Source organism: Callithrix jacchus, chromosome 22, assembly GCF_049354715.1.
Source record: "Callithrix jacchus isolate 240 chromosome 22, calJac240_pri, whole genome shotgun sequence".
Lineage (NCBI taxonomy): Eukaryota > Metazoa > Chordata > Mammalia > Primates > Cebidae > Callithrix > Callithrix jacchus.
Genome location: NC_133523.1, coordinates 21,961,820 through 21,985,236, shown reverse-complemented (window position 1 = coordinate 21,985,236; position 23,417 = coordinate 21,961,820). Strand labels below are relative to the sequence as shown.

Below are 23,417 nucleotides of genomic sequence, written 5' to 3'. Positions count from 1 at the left end.
TTGCACCATTGCACTCCATCTACCCTGGGTAACAAGAACAAAACTCCATCTCAAAAAAAAAAGAAATTCTGCTGAGAATATGCCCCCTTTATTCATAATGCTCATGTTTCTCTTGCTGAGAGTAGCTATGCATTTTGGGTGTTTGGAGAGAAATTCTTCTTAGAGAAATATTTTCTGGCGGACTTGATCAAACTTATATCTAATCTCAGTTACTTTTTAAGACACTTTTAACTTACTTCTCTCAATATAATCTTTCTCAGAATGAGAGCTCTCTTCCTCTGGAATGCATTGTGTCTGTTTCAGAAGCCCTATTAGTATCCATGGTGGCTGTGAAAGACGTAGGCTGTCACAGTGAAAACTCTCAGTGCTATCTCTATCTGGATTCATGCTAAAATCCAGGAGTATTTTTTTCATGTCACCATTATAAATAAAAACTGAGGCTGAAACACTGTTCCTTTTTCCATTATTGTGAAGGTGTAATTCTGCCCAGGACACCAGCAGGCTCTCCTGCAGCTCAAGCTTCACTGTCTGAAGTGGCACTGGAGTGTTGCTGGGGCAATTGGGATTCACCTAAGATGTGAGTTTTTAGCTGTGTGCTGTGCTGTGGACTGTGCCTCAGTGGCAGATGGTAGGGGTCAAGAGAGTACATTAGCCACCAGAAGAGGGAAAGCAGGAGTGTTCTAGTTCATTGCTTAGGGAGTAGAGAGCTATTGCTTTAAAATGTAAATAGCCAAAAAGATAGCACTCTTATCAACTTTTTATAGAAGAATGAAAGCCTACCTTCAGCAGGCACTGGGGTTCAAGTTGCAAATCTACCTCTAGTCATGAAGATGTGAAAGTTTATTTTGTCATTCATTTTAATCAGTTAGCATATACAGATGACCTTTCCCACTACCTGGTGAATTTAGGATGAACTATGCATGACATGGTGATACAAATTCTTCTACTTTGTGGACTAATTATGTTGACTGTCTCTCTGTCTTTGCAATATCTTGAGCAGATTGACTTTAATACATATCACATTCACATTTAATTGTGTAATAAAACCATTTTCTTTCTGTTCTATTATTGTGGAGTTCTCTGAGGCTGAAGAAAAATTTGCTTTTAGTTATATTTCCCAAACCCTGTCTAGAATTACCAGACATAATATAAACACATAAGGTGTCAACTAAGCTTTCCTCTAGATCGGCCTTTCCCACTCAGGCTTCCAGTCAATTCGCAATTGTGCTGCAAAGTACATGCTGTCCCCTAAATATGCAGGTGTAATTGTGTCTCTGCCTACTTGTTATTTGTTATCCACTACAGTCAATTTTAGAGAACTTAGACCAGATTTCTACAAACTTTATAGGTCAGATATTAACCATTTTAACTTTTTCAATGACTTGTGTCTTCAGACCTGAAACTGATTCAGTGACAATGGGACACAGAAACCCAATCAGAGTAACGTGATGTGTGCATTATGTAGACACAAGGATGTCCACTTCTTCCTCCCTCCTTATGCTAAAATGCCCACAAATGTTTAGGTGACACCTGCTGCTACTTACCCAAGCTGCAGTTACGCAATCTCAGCTCACTGCAACCTTCGCCTCCCAGGTTCGAATGACTCTTTGGTCTCAGCCTCCCCAGTAGCTGGGAGTACAGGCACGTGCCACCACACCAAGCTAATTTTTTGTATTTTTAGTGGAGATGGGGTTTCACCATGTTAGCCAGGATGGTCTTGATCACCTGATCTCCTGATCCACCAGCCTCGGCCTCCCAAAGTGCTGGGATTACAGGCGTGAGCCACTGTGTCTGGCTGCAGCTCTAAATTCTAAACCTATGTTTTGAGAATTCAAAAGAAAAAGAAAAGTTTTTATCCGAGGAATGCAAGTCCTTTTAGTTATCAAACTCAGACATTAAAATGAGAGCACAATTACATCTTTCTCCCTTGTTTCAACTATTTATCTATTTTCAACTGTTCACTATTGCCACAAGTAGCTGTAAATTAAACTAAAAGTAGCTGTAAATTAATCTAGAGTCCAGACAACTTGAATATTTCATCTCAAGTTAAAATCCTTAAGCTTGACCTAAATAAACTGTCTTCTTATGTTCATGTTGTGTCAGCTTTTTTTAAGGCAAAATATTTAGAATGTTCTAGAGCAGCCTGTATGAGGGAATCTCTTTGATTTTACTCTACTTGCTCTAACATCCGAAAATACAGAGTGAGGTTGATTTCACCTAGAATCTGCAAATAAGGTCTGACCTGTGCCTGGGATTTACAAGGCAGGGTCAGACGTTGGATTGAGAATTTACAGAAAACCAACAAAAGTCATTTTCTGTACTGTGTGATATGAACATAGATATTTTAAATTCCTCTTTTGAGAGTGTGGCTCTTTGACCTTTTCACATCTTCTTTATTAACCTGCTACAGTTTTCTTTATTAACCTGCTACAGTTATGTGAGAGGCTCCAGGAGTAGATAGAATCTGATGACAGAATCTTTATGTGTAAACTGCATCTTAGGAGTGAGAGATCAGGGCATGCGCGGTGGCTCAAGCCTGTAATCCCAGCACTTTGGAAGGCCGAGGCGGGTGGATCACGAGGTCAAGAGATCGAGACCATCCTGGTCAACATGGTGAAACCCCAGAAGCAGAAGTCTCTACTAAAAATACAAAAAATTAGCTGGGCATGGTGGCGCGTGCCTTTAATCCCAGCTACTCAGGAGGCTGAGGCAGAAGAATTGCCTGAACCCAGGAGGCGGAGGTTGCGGTGAGCTGAGATCGCGCCATTGCACTCCAGCCTGGGTAACAAGAGTGAAACTCCGTCTCAAAAAAAAAAAAAAAAAGAGTGAGAGATCAAGGCCACAAAGTATCCAGAGCCACAACTGCAAATATACCTACCTGTAAAATGTGATACTGGAGTAGACTATTCTTGTCCTACTTACCCAAGAACTAGCAAATAAGGACGGTCGATCCAGGTTCTGGAGTTCAACTAAGGTAGTTCCATTTTTTATTTAGAATCATTCTGAGTCTTCTTTTCCTTGCTTATCATTGGGCCATCACCCTAGGGTCAATGGGAACTCTCTCACAATCACCTACATGTCTTTGATACATTTGATAATATCCAGAACAAAATTGTGTCAGGCTGACAAGAATGATTAATTCTGCTTCTGTCTCAGTGTAGGAGAAATGAGTCATCTAATGTGTGTTTCTCCCTGATGCAGGAAGTATCTTTGGTTGGTACCCAGATGAGTTTTTCCAGTTCCCTGGTACTTGGGTAAAAAATGAGGAGGTTTGGAGACTCAAACAGATAAACTAATTGCTTCCATTTTATATAGTCAAGAAAAATATATGGAGCAGGCTGGGTGCGGTGGCTCATTTTGTAATCCCAGCACTTTGGGAAACCAAGGCGTGTGGATCACCTGAGGTCAGGAGTTTGAGACCAGACTGGACAACATGGTAAAATCTCATCTCTACAAAAATACAAAAATTAGCTGGGCATGGTGGCTCATGCCTGTAGTTCCAGCTACTTGGGAGACTGAGGCAGGAGAATCACTTGAACCTGGGAGGTGGAGGCTGCAGTGAGCTGAGATCATGCTGTTGCATTCCAGCCTGGGCAACAGAGTAAGATTAGGTCTCATAAAAAAGTAGAAGAATCAGTCATTGTCCCTACCATCCTGGAAGTTTTAGTCTAGACTAGCGACTGGATAATTGGTTGAATTATGCGTCATATGGTGGGTACAATAAATAGATCTGTACAAAGAACTTGGGCTTTATTTGGGCCACTTTCTTTATATTGTGATTTCTGATATTACCCAGGCTGGAGTGCAGTGGTGCTGTCTCGGCTCATTGCAACCTCTGCCACACAGGTTCAAGTGATTCTCCTGCCTCAGCCTCCTAAGTATCTGGGATTACAGGCATGCACCACCATGCTCGGCTGATTTTTGTATTTTTAGTAGAGACAGGGCTTCACCATGTTGTTCAGGCTGGTCTTGAACTCCTGACCTCATGATCCACCCACCTCAGCCTCCCAAAGTAATGGGATTACAGTTTTGAGCCACCACGCCTGGCATATTATTTGTGTTTCTTTTACCCTGCTAAGAATATGTATTTTCCTTCTAAAACGTTATTCTAGAAAACTTGAATGGAATTTTTTAATTGCTTATTAGTATATAATATAAAATTTACAGGGCAGTGGCTGAAAAAGATTAAATTACACAAACTCAGATTTAAGTTTCTCTTAAGTAAGCTTAAAAAAAAAAGAATTGAAAATACCGTCCAGTGGTATAGAAAACAGAATTATATATCGGCTCTACACCCTGCCCCAGCCATGTTCATAGTTACCCTTTTTTGAGGCCTTATTTATATCTGGCCCTACCCTGGAGTCTTGCCTCACAGAACTGATTAGAAGAGATCAGAATTTTGTTGCCTTTTTAGAGCTGTTGCTCAAAATTTTCTGGAACCCAAAAGCAGATAAATGGGAAATAAAAAGTATGTATTATATGGTCTTACTTTTTTATTTTTTTATTAAAACCAGTGCCAGCAGTGACATTCCATTTGGCTACTTGTTTTCTGTTCCCTCAGATCCAGTAGCTGATTCACAAGTTACAAGAAAGTAAATATAAACACAATAAAAATTTATGTAAATTGCTTTAAACTCTTTCCATCTGTATTCCCTCATTTGTCTATATTTAGCTCTTATTCTATGCATTTTTTTTTTTTTTTTTTTTTTTTGAGAAGGAGTTTTGCTCTTGGCTGGAGTGCAATGGCGCCATCTCGGCTCACCGCAACCTCCGCCTCCTGGGTTCAGGCAATTCTCCTGCCTCAGCCTCCTGAGTAGCTGGGATTACAGGTACGCGCCACCATGCCCAGCTAATTTTTTGTATTTTTAGTAGAGACGGGGTTTCACCATGTTGACCAGGATGGTCTCGATCTGTTGATCTCGTGATCCACCCGCCTCGGCCTCCCAAAGTGCCGGGATTACTGGCGTGAGCCACCGCGCCCGGCCTATTCTATGCATTTTGTGAAAAAAATTAACGACAGATAAACAGAAATAGAAATAAAGGTGTTACATCTGTTATTTAAAGCCTTGGAATTATTGAACACTTAGTATCAACTCACAGGGTGTTCTTAGGATTAAATCCCGTAATGTGCTATCGCGTGTTCTGTAACATCCTTTTCAGCACATAATACTGTCTTAATAAATACTGCATTAGTACATGTGCATACGTTGTTTCCAAATGCAAGCTTACTCAGAAATTGCTGCTTTCTGTTTTCTCTGTAAACTTTAAAGAGTCTCTGTAAACTTTAAAGAATATAATACTTTAAGACAAAAAGTGATTATCTTTATTTGTACCATAAGTATTTGTGTTGTGATAAGACTGCTGAGTATAAGGGACTCTGTGCTGTGCTTCATTTCTCTAACTAATGCTAATTGCCCAGTGGGAGAAACATCATTATTGACAGGGCACTTGTTTAAAAGACCCATTTATGGACCCTTTCCATACCTGCAGAATTAATTTCACAGAGTGGGACCAAAATTACCAAGTGATTTATAAGCTCGTTAGAGTTTGAGAGGAAATGCTTAGTTAAGGAGTTATCAGCCCAGGCTTTTAATTAGTATCGCCTAGCTATTTTGCAGAACTCTCTTTACTTGTACCCTTTTCATAGATTCTGTTTATTGTTCTAAGTGGAAGTGCTACACCTAAGCGAGTTAAGGAATGCGCCACACTCTGAGATTGAATTATGAATCCTTTATTGTGCTGGTGACCGAGAGGTGGCTAACGCCCAAAATTCTCTCCACCCCAAGGAAAGAGTTAAGGGGTTTCTTATACCCTAGTTTGAACAGGGAGAGGGATTCTAGCTGAAGCAAATTTTCTCACAGAAGCTGAGCAAGCAAAAAGTTAAAAGATAAACTAGTACATGAGAAATAAAATAGTACCAGGTGCAAGGCTAGAGCTGTCATATAAAGCTATACAACTTATAGATATGGGGGCTCTGGGTACTCTACAGCACCTGCATTACCAGGCTCTGCTGGAACTGCTTAACTCAACCTCTTATCAGCAAATGCACTCCAGGATGTGTTATCCTGCCCCAGCTACATACTAGAGTTACATTCTTAATGAGGGGAATAACTAAAATGAAAAAGCTAAGATGGAGTCTGTCTGGCTCAAGAAGCTAACATGAGGCCTGAACAGCTCTTAGCTAAGGAGAGAGTCAATTTAAGCTGACAAAAAACAGGTTATCACAGAAGCATCCGTGTTGTTTTAATTGTCTCTTGTGACTAAGGTAAGGCAAAAATTAAGTTTGAGGAAGGAATTCAGAATACATTCATAAGAGCTAAGTTCCACTTTTGCATTAAAGGGTGGTCCAAGAACCTGTTCTGTTTGGATTTGGTAGGGACAGGACAGTGTGGCCCATATTTTCATTACTGTAGCAGAAATTGCTGGTGTCTGTGTCAGGGGATGGCTCCTGAAGACAAAAAGAAACATATTTTTATCTCTATGGAGCAGCTCATTGTTTCTGAATCTCTTCTGCTATAAAGGATAGAAATGGGTGACATTTTTCTCTCTTGGTCTTTCTGCCTGTGGATGTGGTGATAGCAGGTAGACCTGTGGTGCTCACACTTTTAAGGGCATATTCTCAATATGCCACTGTAATTTGTCCAGGGAATTTCATCTGAGAAAAAATCCTAGAGAGGGAGAAGAAAGTGAAAAAAAGTGGCCTTTTTTATTTCAGCTAAACATGTCTCAGATCAAGATCTGTGTCTACTCTGCTCTCTGAAATGCCACGCATTTAGTACTTGCAAACCTGTACATCACTACTTGCGCTTTTCCTCCCTAATGAGTTTGTCTTAAGTACTTTAAAAATTCTTGGGCTGGGCGCGGTGGATCACAAGGTCAAGAGATTGAGACCATCCTGGTCAACATGGTGAAACCCCATCTCTACTAAAAATACAAAAAATTAGCTGGGCGCGGTGGCATGTGCCTGTAATCCCAGCTATTCAAGAGGCTGAGGCAGGAGAATTGCCTGAACCCAGGAGGCGGAGGTTGCGGTGAGCCGAGATCGCGCCATTGCACTCCAGCCTGGGTAAAGAGCGAAACTCCGTCTCAAAAAAAAAAAAAAAAAAAAAAATTCTTATGATAGTCAAAGTCTCTGAAAAATATATATTTTTTCTATATACCAGAGCCTTCTCTACATTATGGCTTCTTGTAGCCATGCAGAAATCTTACCATGAATTTATAATCTGCAATATTAAAAATGTTCCCTTTGTGGCTGTTGAACATGGGAAGGTGTGGATACTCAAAATTCCTACTAAGGGAAACCTGGGGTTTTTAGTGAATACAGAGGACATGTAATGTTGAGGTTTCATCTTTGTTCTTTATTGTATCTATGCAGTGCAGGATTTAAAAAATGCTCATTGAAGCAGTATGGTATTTATTACCCAGAAAGTTCTAAAAAAAATTAGGAGATATCTGCTCTCAAGGGTGCTAAAGAAAGACTATTTAAAATCACTATTAAAAATTACAGAACAGGGCTGGGCTCGGTGGCTCATGCCTGTAATCCCAGCACTTTGGGAGACTCAGGCAGGTGGAACAACTGAGGTTGGGAGTTCGAGACCACCTTGAGCAACATGAAGAAACCCCATCTGTGCTAAAAATACAAAATTAGCTGGGCATGGTGGTGCATACCTGTAATCTCAGCAACTCAGGAGATTGAGGCAAGAGAATCACTTGAACCCAGGAGGTAGAGATTATGGTGAGCCAAGATCACATCATTGCACTCCAGCTTGGGCAATAAGAGTAAAACTCCATCTCAAAAACAAAAACAAAAAAATTACAGAACATGGAAGATATCTGTTTCTTAAACTTTCCATAAAACTGATGTTTCTTTATATTAAATTCAGACTATAATTTACCTTCTTGGGGGCAGTAATGGTGTGTCCTTCTGGTTACATTAGGACATCATAAAATTTTGTTCTATTGTAATTGATGTTAATAAATCACTTGGTTGATAAGCTCTCTGACATATTTTTTTTTAACTACAGAATGAGTTATTTTCCTCTTCATCATCAACTATCTTATGTAGCTGATGTGAAGAAACCATCACATTTAATCTGACAGCTGCCCTTCTTTCTTAGGCTTTCTTTGCATTTATCTGTTTTTGGAAAACGAAGGCTCTCATCTTTGTTTACAAATTAGAAAAACTGAGAAAACCAGGCTCATTTAATTACTGGATATTTGAAAAATAGTCTTTTTGGGCCAAAACCATTGAATACTGATGAGTTTGTTAGAAATGCAGCAACTCAGACTTTATTCTGAATCTTCTAAAAAAAAAAAACAAAACAAAACAAAAACGAAAAAACTGCATTAAGATCTCCAGCTAATTGTACACATTAAAATTTGAGTGATACCTTCTAATTCAACATGTCTATTCCATCTGAATAATATACACGACCATGTCTTTTCCATCTAAAAAATACACAGTTAATACTGTATGATGTAAACATAACACTCAACCTTGTACATGTTAGTGTTTATGCCCTGAATATTATACTTTATTATCCCAAAAAATATTATATATACACTGATATTATGGATCTTATACCACTCTTTTTTCTCAGAATTAGATAATACAGTAGAGAATATTTCCATGTTGAAAATTATTTTATTGAATAATTTTAGTCATTCTTATAAGTCAGAACCAGTTCTCTTTACTTTCTCCATTTTACCTTGAGTTAAATTAAAAGTTTTGCCCGTGACCACTTGGTAAATATATATGTTTGTGTGTGTTTTGCAGGGACCATTGACATTTATGGATGTGGCCATAGAATTCTCTCTGGAGGAGTGGCAATGCCTGGACACTGCACAGCAGAATTTATATAGGAATGTGATGTTAGAGAACTACAGAAACCTGGTCTTTCTGGGTGAGAATAACTTTGATATGTAATTCCTAGATTCCTAGTCTACCCCATAGGTTTCATTTCTCTTTTGTATAATTTTTTTTTTTTTTTTGGTGATGCATGCTTGTAGATTTCTGTTTTCAAGAAAATTATAGAATTTTTCCTTGTAGAAAAAAAATTCTTCAAGATGTTTTATCTTGACCTGAATTTACCACATTTCTTGAGCTGATCTGTGTCCTTCACTTTAGATTAGTGTTAATTTCGCAAGTTTACTGGCATAAAATATTGTTGCTCACATCTTAAAATCTAATTGTCACCACCAATTTTAATTCAGTAGTACCAGGTAATAAAATTAATTAAGAACCTATGAAATTAAAATGCTTTCTACATATTTAGAAATCAATGTTATAAATTGGTATTTGGGGATAAATGTATTCGAATATTCTATTACATCCTCTTTACTGAGCACATTACTGAGTTGGTAATTGGTGATTATGAGCAAGATGCATGTTACTCATTTTTAATAAAACAGGTATTGCTGTCTCTAAGCCAGATCTGATCACCTTTCTGGACCAAGAAAAAAAGCCCTGGAATATAAAGAGACGTGAGATGGTGCCCAAACCCTCAGGTAGGTGAGAGTGAATACAACAGGCAACCTGGATGAGAGATCCAAAGTCAAAGAGAAAGCCAGTGATTTGGGAAGCCACATTCAAAGAAATAGTTTCTGGAAAGCCTTTTTAAAAAACTGCTTTGGCCGGGCTCGGTGGCTCACGCCTGTAATCCCAGCACTTTGGGAGGCCGAGGCGGGTGGATCACGAGGTCAAGAGATCGAGACCATCCTGGTCAACATGGTGAAACCCCATCTCTACTAAAAATACAAAAAATTAGCTGGTCATGGTGGCGTGTGCCTGTAATCCCAGCTACTCAGGAGGCTGAGGCAGGAGAATTGCCTGAACCCAGGAGGCGGAGGTTACAGTGAGCCGAGATTGTGCCGTTGCACTCCAGCCTGGGTAACAAGAGCTAAACTCCGTCTCAAAAAAAAAAAAAACTCTTTTAAATTTTACTCTCACACAGGGACATCTTCTGTCTTATGCTTTTGAAATTTCTAAGAATTCTACTTTCCCTTCAGTAATCTTCCTTCAAGTTTACAGTGACAGCCAAAGTACTGTTCATGTCATATAAGAGAGTGTATAATTTGACTTTATTTTGTGTGTGTGGACACACAGATACCTTCATAATTTTCTGATAGTTCATGTTAAACCATTTTTTAAGTTCTCTTTTTCCATCATCCCTGAAATGTGTGAGAGTAGTGGATTTTTTTCTTTCATCTTTCTGCACATTTCATCCTGTTTTTATTACTATATAGTCTTGAAATATAGTTTGAAATTAGAGTATGATGTTCTGCTTTGTTTTCTTTTTCTTAAGATTGCTTTGACTATTCATAGTTTATTATAGTTTCTTATAAATTTTAGGATTATATTTTTTATTTCTGTGAAAAAAGTCACTGGAATTTTGATACTGACTTTATTGAATCTACAGATCACTTAGAATAATATGGCACTTTAACATTTTTTCTTTGAATTGATAAACATAAAATATATTTAAATTTATTTGTGTTATCTATTTTTCACTGATAAATCTTTTACTTGAAAGTTTTTTGAGTTACTTGGTTAAATTTGTTCTGAAATTATTTTAGTGCTATTGTAAATAAGATTGTTTTCTTCTATTTTAGCAGATAGTGTAAGTGTATGGAATTATAACTTGTATGTTAATTTTATATTTTGCTAATTTACTGAGTGTATTTATTAGTTTGAAAAGGTTTTAATATGCTTTTTTTAATAGAAAACATTGCATGATATACAAACAAAAATGTTTTACTTATTTGTCTTCAATTTCAATTACTTAAAAATTTTTTTTGACTAGTGTTTCTTCCACATACTTCATGTCCTGTGTTAAAATAGAAGCATTGACAATGGACACAAGATACTTTTGCATTGGTGTTTGAATTTGAAGAAGCAAACACCTCTCAAAGTTTTTATAAACTGATTTAAGAAAGTAAAAATCTTTGGTGAGCCCCCAGGGTGATAGAATGCCCTCTGGGTTTATAGTGAAGTGGGGTTGTAGCTTGGTCACGAGCCTGCTGGCCCTGCACTAGGGTTGGCTTATTACAAGGGACTTGGGTAGTTGCAATTCCCATTTTATTTTTGGACAGAGTGAATATCCTTCAGGACTTTGCTCAGTAGGATAAACACTAGGGCAGGTTTCTGGTCGAGTGTGCATATGGTGGGCTTTATATTAGGATGTGGATTAGTATGACTTTCACTGAGTACCAGAGAGGATTTCTGAGGTCACTATGGGTTTCTACGTAGGCAGAGCTGGCCGTGAACTGTGGCTTAGGAAGCTGGAACTGAGTCATGAAACTGGTTTTGGGAACACGGTAAGGACCGAGGTCTGAAGGCCTGCCGGCATGGCTATAAATTCGTATCTTTCTCCAGGCCTCTGGAAGAGCAAAACCTTTCACAGAATGTGGCTAAAAGGAGTTTGGGATGATTACAGAGTAAGTTTAAAATTCTCAATTGGACCAAGTTGGATGGGACATTTTATATAGTCAAGAGCAGGGGTCCTGTAGTTTGCCACCTGAATGAAAGCCTGCTTTCTGAAAAGGATGCTTCTCTATTTTTGGCTTTCACAGAGTCTCAAAGCTCTTTTAAAGGCACTTATTTTGAGATGGGGTGTCGCTCCATAACCCAGGATGATCGTAAAATTTTGGCCTGAAGCAGTTCTCCAACCATACTGTACCATGTAGTTGTTATTTACAGGTATTAGCCATAATACCTGGTTCTCTCATTAAGACATTTTTGTCATTAATGATTGACAAATTTTCTTGCTGGATAAGGAAGGATAAGGAAATAGGGCACCTTTTAAAACAAAATTCTGTTTCTAAGAGTGTGACTGCTTTATAGGCATCTATCCCATACAATCTTGGTCTTTTTTGTGGCTGACTCATTTCATTTTGCATAATTTCACCAAGTTTTATCTTTGTAATTTGGAGAATATTTTCTGCTTTTTTAAAACTGAGTGATATTCCAGTATTTTTATATTTCAAATTATATTTACTAAATGATTTTGTGAGAAATCTGGATTGCCTTTACTTTTTAGCTTATAGTAATAACTATTGGAATGTAAATGACTCCTCATATGACCATATATGTTAAAGTTTGTATATGTGTTGCATTCTATTTTTATTAGTTTACTTTTTCATCCTTATACTCATACCAGATTCTGGTTTTAATTAACTTATTATTATTATACTTTAAGTTCTGGGGTACATGTGCAGATTGTGCAGGTTTGTTACATAGGTATACACGTTCCATGGTGGTTTGCTGCACCCATCAACCTGTTATCTACATTAGGTATTTCTTCTAATGCTCTCCCTCTGCTGGTCCCCCACCCGCAACAGGCCATGTGTGTGATGTTTTCCTCCTTGTGTCCATGTGCTTTCATTGTTCAACTCACACTTAAGAGTGAGAACATGCGGTATTTGGTTTTCTGTTCTTATGTTAGTTTGCTGAGAATGATGGTTTCTAGTTTCATCCATGTCCCTGTAAAGGACATAAACTCATCCATTTTTATGGCAGTATAGTAGTATTTCATGGTGTATATGTGCCACATCTTCTTTATCCAGTCTATCATTGATGGGCATTTGGGTTGGTTCCAAATCTTTGCTATTGTGAATAGTGCCATGATAAGCATACATGTACATGTGTCTTTATAGTAGAATAATTTATAATCCTTTGGATATATACCCAGTAATGGGATTGCTGGGTTAAATGGTATTTCTATTTCCAGATCCTGAGGAATTGCCACACTGTCTTCCACAATGGCTGAACCTAATTTACACTCCCACCAAGAGTGTAAAAGTGTTCCTATTTCTCCACATCCTCTCTATCATCAGTTGTTTTCTGACATTTTAATGATCACCATTCCAGCTGGCATGAGGTGGTATCTCATTGTGGTTTTGATTTGAATTTCCCTGATACCCAGTGATGACGAGCTTTTTTTTCCATATGTTTGTTGGTTGCATAAATGCCTTCTTTTGAAAAGTGTCTGTTCATATCTTTTACCTACTTGTTGATGGGATTGTTGGTTTTATTCTTATAAATTTATTTAAGTTCTTTATAGAGTCTGGATATTAACCCATTGTCAGAGGGATAGTTGCAAAAATTGTCCCCCATTCTGTGGGTTGCCTGTTCACTCTGGTGATAGTTTCTTTTGCTGTACAAATGCTCTTTAGTTTAATTACATCTCATTTGCCAATTTTGGCTCTTGTTGCCATTGCTTTTGGTGTTTTAGTCATGAATTCTTTGCCCATGTCTATGTCCTGAATGGTATTGCCTAGGTTTTCTTCTAGAATTTTTATGGTTTTAGGTCTTACATTAAAGTCTTTAATCCATCTTGAGTTAATTTTTGTGTAAGGTGTAAGGAAGGGGTCCAGTTTCAGTTTTGCATATTAGACATAGCAACATAGCCAGTTTTCCCAACACCATTTATTAAATAGGGAATCCTTTTCTCATTGCTTGTTTTTGTCAGGTTTGTAAAAGATCAGATAGGTGTAGATGCTTGGTGTTATTTCTGAGGCCTCTCTTCTGTTCCATTGGCCTTTGTCTCTGTTTTGGAACCAGTGCCATGCTGTTTTGATTACAGTAGCCTTGTAATATAATTTAAAGTCAGGTCGTGTGATGCCTCCAGCTTTTTTTTTTTTTTTTTTTTTTTTTGCTTAAGATTGTCTTGGCTATGTGGGCTCTTTTTTTGGTTCCATATGAAGTTTAAGGTGTTTTTTCCGATTCTGTGAAAAAAGTAATTGGTAGATTGATAGCATTGAATCTATAAATTACTTTGGGCAGTATGGCCATTTTCACGATATTGATTCTTCCTAATCATGAGCATGGAATGTTTTTCCATCCGTTTGTGTCCGCTCTTATTTTCTTGAGCAGTGGTTTGTAGTACTCCTTGAAGAGGTCCTTCACATTCCTTGTTAGTTTTATGCCTAGGTATTTTATTCTCTTTGTAGCAATTGTGAATGGAAGTTCACTATGATTTGGCTCTCTGTCTATTATTGGTGAATAATAACGCTTGTGATATTTTCACATTGATTTTGTATCCTGAGACTTTGCTGAAGTTGCTTATGAGCTTTAGGAGATTGTGGGCTGAGACAATGGGGTTTTCTAAATATACGATCATGTCATCTGCAAACAGAGACAATTTGACTTCCTCTTTTCCTATTTGAAGACTCTTTATTTCTTATTCTTACCTGATTGCCCTAGACAGAATTTCCAATACTATGTTGAATAGGAGTTGTGGGAGAGGGCATCCTTGTCTTGTGCCAGTTTTCAAAGGAAATGCTTCCAGTTTTGGCCCATTCAGTATGATATTGGCTGTGGGTTTTTCATAAGTGGCTCTTATTATTTTGAGATACAATCCATTGATACCTAGTTTAATTTGAGTTTTTAGCATAAAGCTCTGTTGGATTTTTTTGAAGGCCTTCTCTGCATCTATTGATAATCATGTGGTTTTTGTCTTTGGTTCTATTTATGTGATGGATTACATTTATAGATTTGCAGATGTTGAATCAGCCTTGCATCCCCTGGATGAAGCCAACTTGATCATGATGGATAAACTTTTTCATGTGCTGTTCAATTTGGTTTGCCAGGTTTTTTTTTTTGAGATGGAGTTTCCCTCTTGTTACCCAGGCTGGAGTGCAATGGCACAATCTCTGCTCACTGCAATCTCCGCCTCCTGGCTTCAGGCAATTCTCCTGCCTCAGCCTCCTGAGTAGCTGGGATTACAGGCACACACCACCATGCCCAGCTAATTTTTTGTATTTTTAGTAGAGATGGGGTTTCACCATGTTGACCAGGATGGTCTTGATCTCTTGACCTCGTGATCCACCCGACTCGGCCTCCCAAAGTGCTGGGATTACAGGTGTGAGCCACCGGTATTTTATTGAAGATTTTTGCATCGACATTCATCATGGATATTGACCTAAAGTTTTCTTTTTCGGTTGAGTCTCTTCCAGGTTTTGGTATCAGTATGATGTTGGTCACATAAAATAATTTAGGGAGTTCCCTTTTTTTGTATTGTTTGGAATCATTTTAGAAGAAATGGTACCAGCTCCTCTTTGTACATCTGGTAGAATTCGACTGTGAAGCTGTCTGTTCCTCGAATTTTTTTTGTTAGTAGGCTATTAATTGCTGCCTCAACTTCAGACCTTGTTTGTTGTCTATTCAGGGATTCAACTCCTTGATTTAGTCTTGGGAGGGTGTAAGTATTCAGGAATTTATCTGTTTCTTCTAGATTTACTGGTTTATTTACATAGAGATGTTTGTAGTAATCTCTGATGGTGGTTTGTATTTCTGTGGAATCAGTGGTAATATCCTCTTTGTAATTTTTTATTGCATCTTTTTGAACCTTATCTCTCTGTCTCTCTCTCTCTCTTTTTATTAGTCTGGCTAGCAGTCTATCTGTTTTGTTGATCTTTTCAAAAAACCAGCTTCTAGATTTATTGATTTTTTTTGAAGGGTTTTTTGTGTCTCCACCTCTTTCAGTTCTGCTTTAATCTTAGTTATTTGTTGCCTTCTGCTAGCTTTTAAATTTGTTTGATCTTGCTCCTCTAGTTCTTTTAATTGTGATGTTAGGGCGTTGATTTTATATCTTTCCTTGCTTCCCTGGTGGGCATTTAGTGCTATACATTTCTCTCTAGACACTGCTTTAAATATGTCCCAGAGATTCTGGTACATTGTGTCTTTGTTCTCATTGGTTTTGAAGAATGTTTTTATTTCTGCCTTTATTTCATTATTTATCCAGTAGTCATTTAGGAGCAGGTTGTTCAGTTTCCATGTAGTTGTGCAGTTTTGAGTGGTTTCTTTTTTTTAAATTATTTTTTATTTTTGAAATCTTCTGTTTTATTGTTCAGATGTTCAAAAATGAGTCCAAAGGGAATACTATTCATCCATGAGAGTTCTATTGAGAGTGTCTTCCCCTTATGTGGTTTAAGACAGTATTATCCCTTTTACCAAAGTCTTCATCATTTCAAACATGTCCAAGAAAGCAAATTTTTATGTAATGGATATAATTTCAATACACAAAAATAGATGCTCAAAAAGGGCAAAAGAAAAACAAAACTTTATTTTTCACAACTATGTTTAACTTCTATTTAAAGTTATATTCTACCAGGTGTCGGAAATCAAATCTCAGCCAAATCCATTGTCCTATCTTTTCCTGAGATTACATCTAATTTCTACGCAATTTATATAGTTTCAAGGTATCACTGGGAAAATAAATGTAAACTGAACCTTGAGATCATTAACTGTCTACACAAGCATCTGCCAAATATTTTAATTCACATCTGAATTTCAATCTGCCTACACAGTTTATTGCCATATTCTTGTCCTAACCATATCCATGCTCTCTCAAGCTTCTAAAAAATACTATATTTGTTATACTTTAAGTTCTGGGGTACAGGTGCATATTATTTTTTTTGGTGGAATATGACATTGTTCCATATCACAATTGTTTTATGTAATGGATTTTTTAAAAATAAAATCACTAAGTTAAATTTAAAAAATAATACTACATTTGTTATATTTTCTCCCTGTGCCTCTTTACATTGTCTTCCCTCTATACATGCTTGTCTCTGTGTTCAAATCTCCACTGTCCATAAGGATGCCAGTCATTATTGGCTTAGAGCCCATCCCAATGACTTCATCTCAATTGTATCACCACTATAAAGATTCTATTTCCAAATAAGTTTGCATTCTGAGGTACTCAGGGCTAGGACTTACCCATGTCCCCTACCCCAAAAAACATCCTTTTGCAGGGTGGGTAAAGGGCATGGAATGTAATTCAATTGATAATACTAATCCTTGGAAGAAAATGAAAGTAACACAGTCTTATAAATACCACCCATTCTTTGTGGGACCCTGATTTTCAGAAGGTACAGGAGGTTACCATAGGTGGTTTTCATGGCCCCATCAAAGAAAAAAGTAGCAGTGAAGTCAGAGGACATAGGACACAGTAGCAAGTCATGGCAAGCCTTTCAAATCTCATGGAGCAAGTGGCAGACACAGATACCCTTCGAAGGGGGTCCTCAGACAGTTGAAGAGTTCAGGTGAGCCTAGATACTGCCCACAAGAAAACTTCACCGTCAGTGCAGACAAAACCAGCAGCTGACAGAACAGACCAATTCAGAGACCTCAGACAGCTCCCCAGCACTCATGTGGGCCTGTTTTGTGAGCTCTCCAGCTCTGTTCTCCATCTGCAGTCTCAGGATCCCTACAATAGCTTTTCACCTAGAAATTAATACTTCCACTTGCATTTGTTTTTAGTTCAAATATTATGAAGGAGATTCCATTTTACTAATATTTCATATACTCACTGACTGGCACCCTCAATGAGACTATATGCTAGATTATAAGCAAAGTATCCTGAGCCAAGAATTGAGGTTCCAAATGCATGGCTGTTGGGAGCCGCTACTCGCTCATTCATTCCCTTTTCAATTCTTATTACATTACCGAGTGTTAACTAAACCACCCTTTACAAAATGGATACATGTCTTGAAAATATTGCTGCAAAGAGACTGAAGCTAGCAGATAATATTTAAAAGGTAAGCACAGAGAGCAATAAGAAAATGAAAGGGTCGAATGGGCCTGGTGGCTCACACCTATAATCCCAGTGCTTTGGGAGGTCAAGGCAGAGGATCACTGAAGGAGTTAAAGGCTGCAGTGAGCTATGATCATGCCACTACACTCCAGCCTTTCTGAATTTTTTAAAAAGAAAAGAAGATGGAAGAGTTGACATGCCTCTTATTACTATCACAAGTTCATCGTCAGCCATTTTATGAGGGAAAAACAAAAATAATGTAATCAGATCTCATAAAAGTGAGTCAAAAGTATTTCAAATATCAAGATGACTATTTGAAATAATCACTCTTTTAAACCATATTTTCTGGGCCAGGTATGTTGGTTCACACCTGTAATCCCAACACTTTTGGAGGCTGAGGCAGGAGGATCACTTGAAGCCAAGAGCTTGAGACCAGTCTGGACAGCAGAGAGAGAACTCATGTCTACAAAAAGGGGGAAATTCACTAGGCATGGTGGCACGTGCCTATAGTCCCAGCTACTCAGGAGGCTGAGTTCCAGCTCCCCTTGAACCCAGGAGTTCAAAGCTAAAATGAGCTATGATTATGCCACCGCACTCCTGCTTGGATAACAGAGCAAGACCCTGTCTCAAGAGAAAATTAATAAGAAATTTGAAAGCATATTTTTATAGACATTTGCTAATATACAGTGTGTCTGGACTCAATTTTTTTTCTAATAGCAATACCAAATGAAAAAGCTTGGGTAACACTGAATTAAGAAGGAAAAAGTTATTGCTCGTATCTGTTTTGCCTCCTGCAAAGGCCATGATCTCTGTTTCTGTTCAGCTCTTCATGGGTTCCCTGCCTCTGTGTCCTCCACAGGACAGTAGTAAACAGCAGCATCTGCCTCCTGCACCTGAAGGATGAGCAGTGATGAAGAGAACCGTTCATAGGTCATGTTGTATCATCCCTGCTTGAGAAGGCCTTGAGCACTTAACAAGGAGTCTTGGTGCATGTCCCGGGAAGTGAAGGTACCAGAAGAAATTGTAAGCATTTGGACACAGAGTGATTACAGAAGATTTCCACCACAGTTTCCTCCGAAGATGCCACTGTGGAAAGCTGAGACACTTGATCCTTGCTTTCTGCAACTTATTTTTCCTTTTCAAGATTATTTTGGCCATTCTGGGTCCCTTGCAATTCCATATAAATTTTAAGATCAACTTTTCTATTTATTTCTGAATGTTAGAAGTTCAACGTGAATCTCACTGGGCTAAAATTAAGGTGTCATCAGGGCTGCATTTCTTTCTGAAGGTTGTAGGGGAGGATCCATTTCCTTTCTTTTTCCAGCTTCTAGTGGCCACACGCATTCTGGGTTAGTGGCCCACTTCCTTCATCTTCAAAGCCTGCAATGTTGAATCTCTCTGGCTTCTTCTGTGACCATATCTTCCTCTGATTCTCCTTGAGTGGTTTCTTAATCCCAAGTGCTAATTTTATTGCACTGTGGTCTGAGAGGCTATTTGTTATGATTTCCATTCTTTTGCATTTGCTGAGGAGTGTTTTAATTCAATTATATGGTCAGTTTTAAAATAAGTGCTGTGAGGTGCTGAGAAGAATGTATATGCTATGGTTTTGGGGTGGAGAATTCTGTAGATGTCTATTAAGTCTGCTTGGTCCAGATCTGAGTTCGAGTCCTGGATATCCTTGTTAATTTTCTGTCTTGATGATCTGTCTAGTATTGACATTGGGGTGATAGAGTTGCCACTTAAGTTTCTTTGTAGGTCGTTAAGAACTTGCTTTATGTATCTGGATGCTCCTGTATTGGGTACATATATACTTAGGATAGTTATCTCTTCTTATTGCATAAATCCCTTTACCATTATGTAATACCCTTCTTTGTCTCTTTTGATCTTTCTTGGTTTAAAGTCTGTTTTATAAAAGACTAGGATTGCAACCCCTGCTTTTTTTTTCTTTCTCTCCATTTGCTTGGCAAATCTTTCTCCTGTCCTATATTTTGAGCCTATGTGTGTTTTTGCACGTGAGATGCATCTCCTGAATACAGCACACTGATGGGTCTTAACTTTTCATCCAATTTAACAGTCTGTATCTTTTGATTGGGGCATTTTTTCCATTTAAATTTAAGATTATAATGTTACATGTGAATTTGATCCTGCCATTTTGATGCTAGCTGGTTGTTTTGCCCATTATTTGATACAATATCTTCATAGCGTCTATAGTCTTTACAGTTTGGTATGTTTTTGCAGAGACTGGTACTGGTTGTTCCTTTCCATGTTTAGTGCTTGCTTCAGGTCCTCTTGTAGGGCAGGCCTGGTGGTAACAAAATCTCTCAGCAGTTGCTTGTCCATAAAAAATTTTATTTCTCCTTCACTTATGAAACTTAGTTTGGCTGGATAATAAAATTCTGGGTTGAAAATTCTTTTTTTAAGGATGTTGAAGATTGGCCCCCACTCTCTTCTGGCTTGCAGAGTTTCTGCTGAGAGACCCACTGTGAGTCAGATGGGCTTCCCTTTGTGGGTAACCTGACCTTTCTCTCTGGTTGCCCTTAGCATTTTTTCCTTCATTTCAACCCTGGTGAATCTGATGATTATGTGCCTTGGGGTTGTTCTTCATGAGGAATACCTTTGTGGTGTTTTCTGTATTTCCTGTGTTTGAACGTTGGCCTGCCTTGCTAGGTTGGAGAAGTTCTCCTGGATAATATCTGAAGAGTGTTTTCCAACTTGGTTTATTTCTTGCTGTCACTTTCAGGTACACTGATCAAATGTAGATTTGGTCTTTTTACATAATCCCATATTTCTTGGGGCTTTGTTCATTTCTTTTCACTCTTTTCTCTAATCTTGCCTTCTCACTTTATTTCATTGAATTGATCTTTAATCTCTGATATCCTGTCTTCTGCTTGATATTTGGCTATTGAAACTTGTGTATGCTTCACAAAGTTCTCATGCTGTGTTTTTCAGCTCCATCTTGTCATTTATGTTCTTCTCCATGCTGGTTATTCTCATTAGCATTTCATCTAACCTTTTTTCAAGGTTCTTAGTTTCTTTGCATTGGGTTAGAACATGCTCCTTTAGCTTGGAGAAGTTCGTTATTACTCACCTTCTGAAGTCTGCTTCTGTCAATTCATCACACTCATTCTCCATCTTTTTTGTTCTCTTGCTGTTGAGGGGTTGTGATCCCTTGAAGGAGAAGAGGCATTCTGGCTTTTGGTGATTTCAGCTTTTTTGCACTGGTTTATTCCCATCGTCATGGATTTATCTACCTTTAGTCTTTGAAGGTTGTGACTTTTGGATGGGATTTCTGATTGGATGTCCTTTCTGTTGATGTTGAAGCTATTTCTTTCTGTTTGTTAGTTTTCCTTTCAACATTCAGGCCCCTCTGCTGCAGGTCTGCTGGAGTTTCCTGGAGGTCTACTCCAGACCCTGCTTGCCTGGGAATCACCTGCAGGAGCTGCAGAACAGCAAAGGTTGCTGTCTGTTCCTCCCTCTGCTAGCTTCATCCCAAAAGGGTACCTGCCAGATGTTAGCCAGAGATCTCTCGTATGACGTCTCTGTCAGTTTGATTATACGAGGGATCAGGGAGTCATTTGAGGAGGCAGCCTGTCCTTTAGTGGAGCTCAAGCACTGATGGGGGATCCATAGCTCCCTTCAGCGTTGCCAGGCAGGGATGTTTAAGTCTGCTGGTGCGGAACTCACAACTGCCCTTTTCCCAGGTGTCTGTCCCAGGAAGGTGGAGGCTTTGTAAGTCCCTGACAGGGTGCTGACTTTTTTTTTTCTGAGATGCCCTGCCCAGCAAGAAGGGAATCTACTTGACAATCTGCCTGCAGAGGCCTTGCTGAGTTGCCATGCTGGGCTGTGCTCAGCTGCCATGTAAACTTCCTGGATTTGTTTACACAGGCAATGTTAAAATCGCCTAATGGAGCCTCAGCAGTGGCGAGCAGCCCTCCTCCCACCAAGCTCAAACGTCCCAGGTTGAGCTCAGACTGCTGTGCTAGCTGTGAGAATTTCTAGCCAGTGGATCTTAGATTGCCAGTCTTCATGGGGGTGGGAAGTACCTCGTCAGCTTGCTTGGCCCCCTGGCTTCAGCCCCCTTTTTCAGGGGGAATGAGCTTTTCTGTCTTGCTGGCATTCCAGGTGCAACTCAAATAAAACGGCCATCCAGTTTTGTGCTGGAATACCGAAGCACTGGTGTAGGCACCGCAGGGAATCTCCTGGTCTTGGGGTTGTGTAGACCATGGGAAAAGTGCAGCATCTGAGCTGGAGTGTCGGAGTGTCTGGAAAAGTTCCTAATGGCTTCCCTGGGCTGGGGGAGAGAGTTCTCTGGCCCGTTGAACCTCTTGGGTGAGGCTGTGCCCCACCCTGCTTTGGCTTGTGCACATTGGGCTTTTCCCACTGTCTAACCAGTCCCGATGAGATGAACCTGTTACCTCAGCTGGATATGTGGGGATCACAGTGTGCTCTCACTGGAAACTGCAGACTGGAGCTGTTCTTATTTGGCCATCTTTGTGGAAGTCCCCCCCTTTTTTTTTTAATTTTAGAATCTTTCAGTTATTTCTTTTTGTATTTTTTATCACCACAATTTATTTATTTATTTAGGTTTTGGGGTACATGTGAAGAACATGCAAGATTGTTGCATAGGTACACACATGGCAGTGTGATTTGCTACCTTCTTCCCCATCACCTATATCTGGCATTTCTCCTCATGCTCTCTCTCCCCAGCTCCGCACCCCCCCGCTGTCCCTCCCCTGTTCCCCCCCGACAGACCACAGTGTGTGATACTCCCCTCCCTGTGTCCATGTGTTCTCATTGTTCAACACCTACCTATCAGTGAAAAAATGCGGTGTTTGATTTTCTGTTCTTGTGTCAGCTTGCCGAGAATGATGGTTTCCAGGTTCATCCGTGTCCCTACTAAGGACACGAACTCATCGTTTTTGATGGCTGCATAGTATTCCATGGTGTATATGTGCCACATTTTCCCTGTCTAGTCTATCATTAATGGGCATTTGGGTTGGTTCCAGGTCTTTACTATCACCACAATTTAAATATTTTTGTTATTACCCTCATTTTTATGATTTTCTATAGTCTGTGTTCCTATTTTCACTCATTGAATATTATTCAATTTTTAAAATTAATATATACATTTATAATGGTTTCTTTCTAAAAGTTTTATAATATTTTTGATGGGATTATATTGCTTTATTTTTTACATATTATAATTTTTGAGATTTGAAGCTTTAAAAAAGCTACCTGTCTCAAAATTTATAATGTAGCTTTGTCCTGGCGTAGTCAGAAAACAGTGGTTTTGGCAAGAGATTATGGAGGTCTGTCAAACGTCTTCAGCTTTGTCTTGTCTGAAATTTTGTGTTTACTTTTAGCTCAAGGAGATTATTTATGTTTCTTTTGAAAAGTAATCACTTGCTACACCTGTTCTTTCTCTATAGCACTGCAGTGCTCTGCTGCAGTGAGTTCACCTTTAGCCTCTGAAGACTCAAACTGTCATTTCAAAGTATACCACCATTTCCTTTACTATTTTATGGAATGGGGAGACAGAAATCACTGTGTGGAAAGCCCCATAGGAGCCAGAAATTCAATTTTATGTATTAATACTTTACTTGTCTTTTTTAAAAAAAATGAGCTGAGATCGCGCCATTGCACTCCAGCCTGGGTAACAAGAGCAAAACTCCGTCTCAAAAAAAAAAAAAAACAGAAGTTGGCAATTTACTTCTAAAGGGACTGTGTAATATTGGGAACAGAAAGAGTTGTATTGGGTAAATTTAACAAACTTTTCTTTTTTTTCTATGTGGCTCTTTGCATTGGATTTAATTCAGGCATTGCACACATTTAACTCATGTATAAATTCTCCACTTATGAATTTCATCTATGTACTTTTAC

The 23,417-nt window shown here is 38.7% G+C and overlaps 1 protein-coding gene across 10 annotated transcripts in view; it reads left to right on the top strand.

The window, feature by feature from the left end:
• The window catches only part of LOC100388796 (zinc finger protein 273), a 72,113-nt gene that overhangs the window by 21,042 nt on the left and 27,654 nt on the right, over nt 1-23,417 (top strand). For 4 of the 10 annotated variants that reach the window (XM_078359825.1, XM_078359829.1, XM_078359827.1 and 1 more), the window contains exons 2-3: nt 8,777-8,903; nt 9,412-9,507. In XM_078359825.1, the coding sequence (XP_078215951.1) occupies nt 8,777-8,903; nt 9,412-9,507 (223 nt within the window). Of the gene's footprint in view, nt 1-8,776; nt 8,904-9,411; nt 9,508-11,374; nt 11,437-23,417 lie in introns of all 10 variants that reach the window. The other 6 variants (XM_078359826.1, XM_078359831.1, XM_078359830.1 and 3 more) reach the window with 3 other exon arrangements.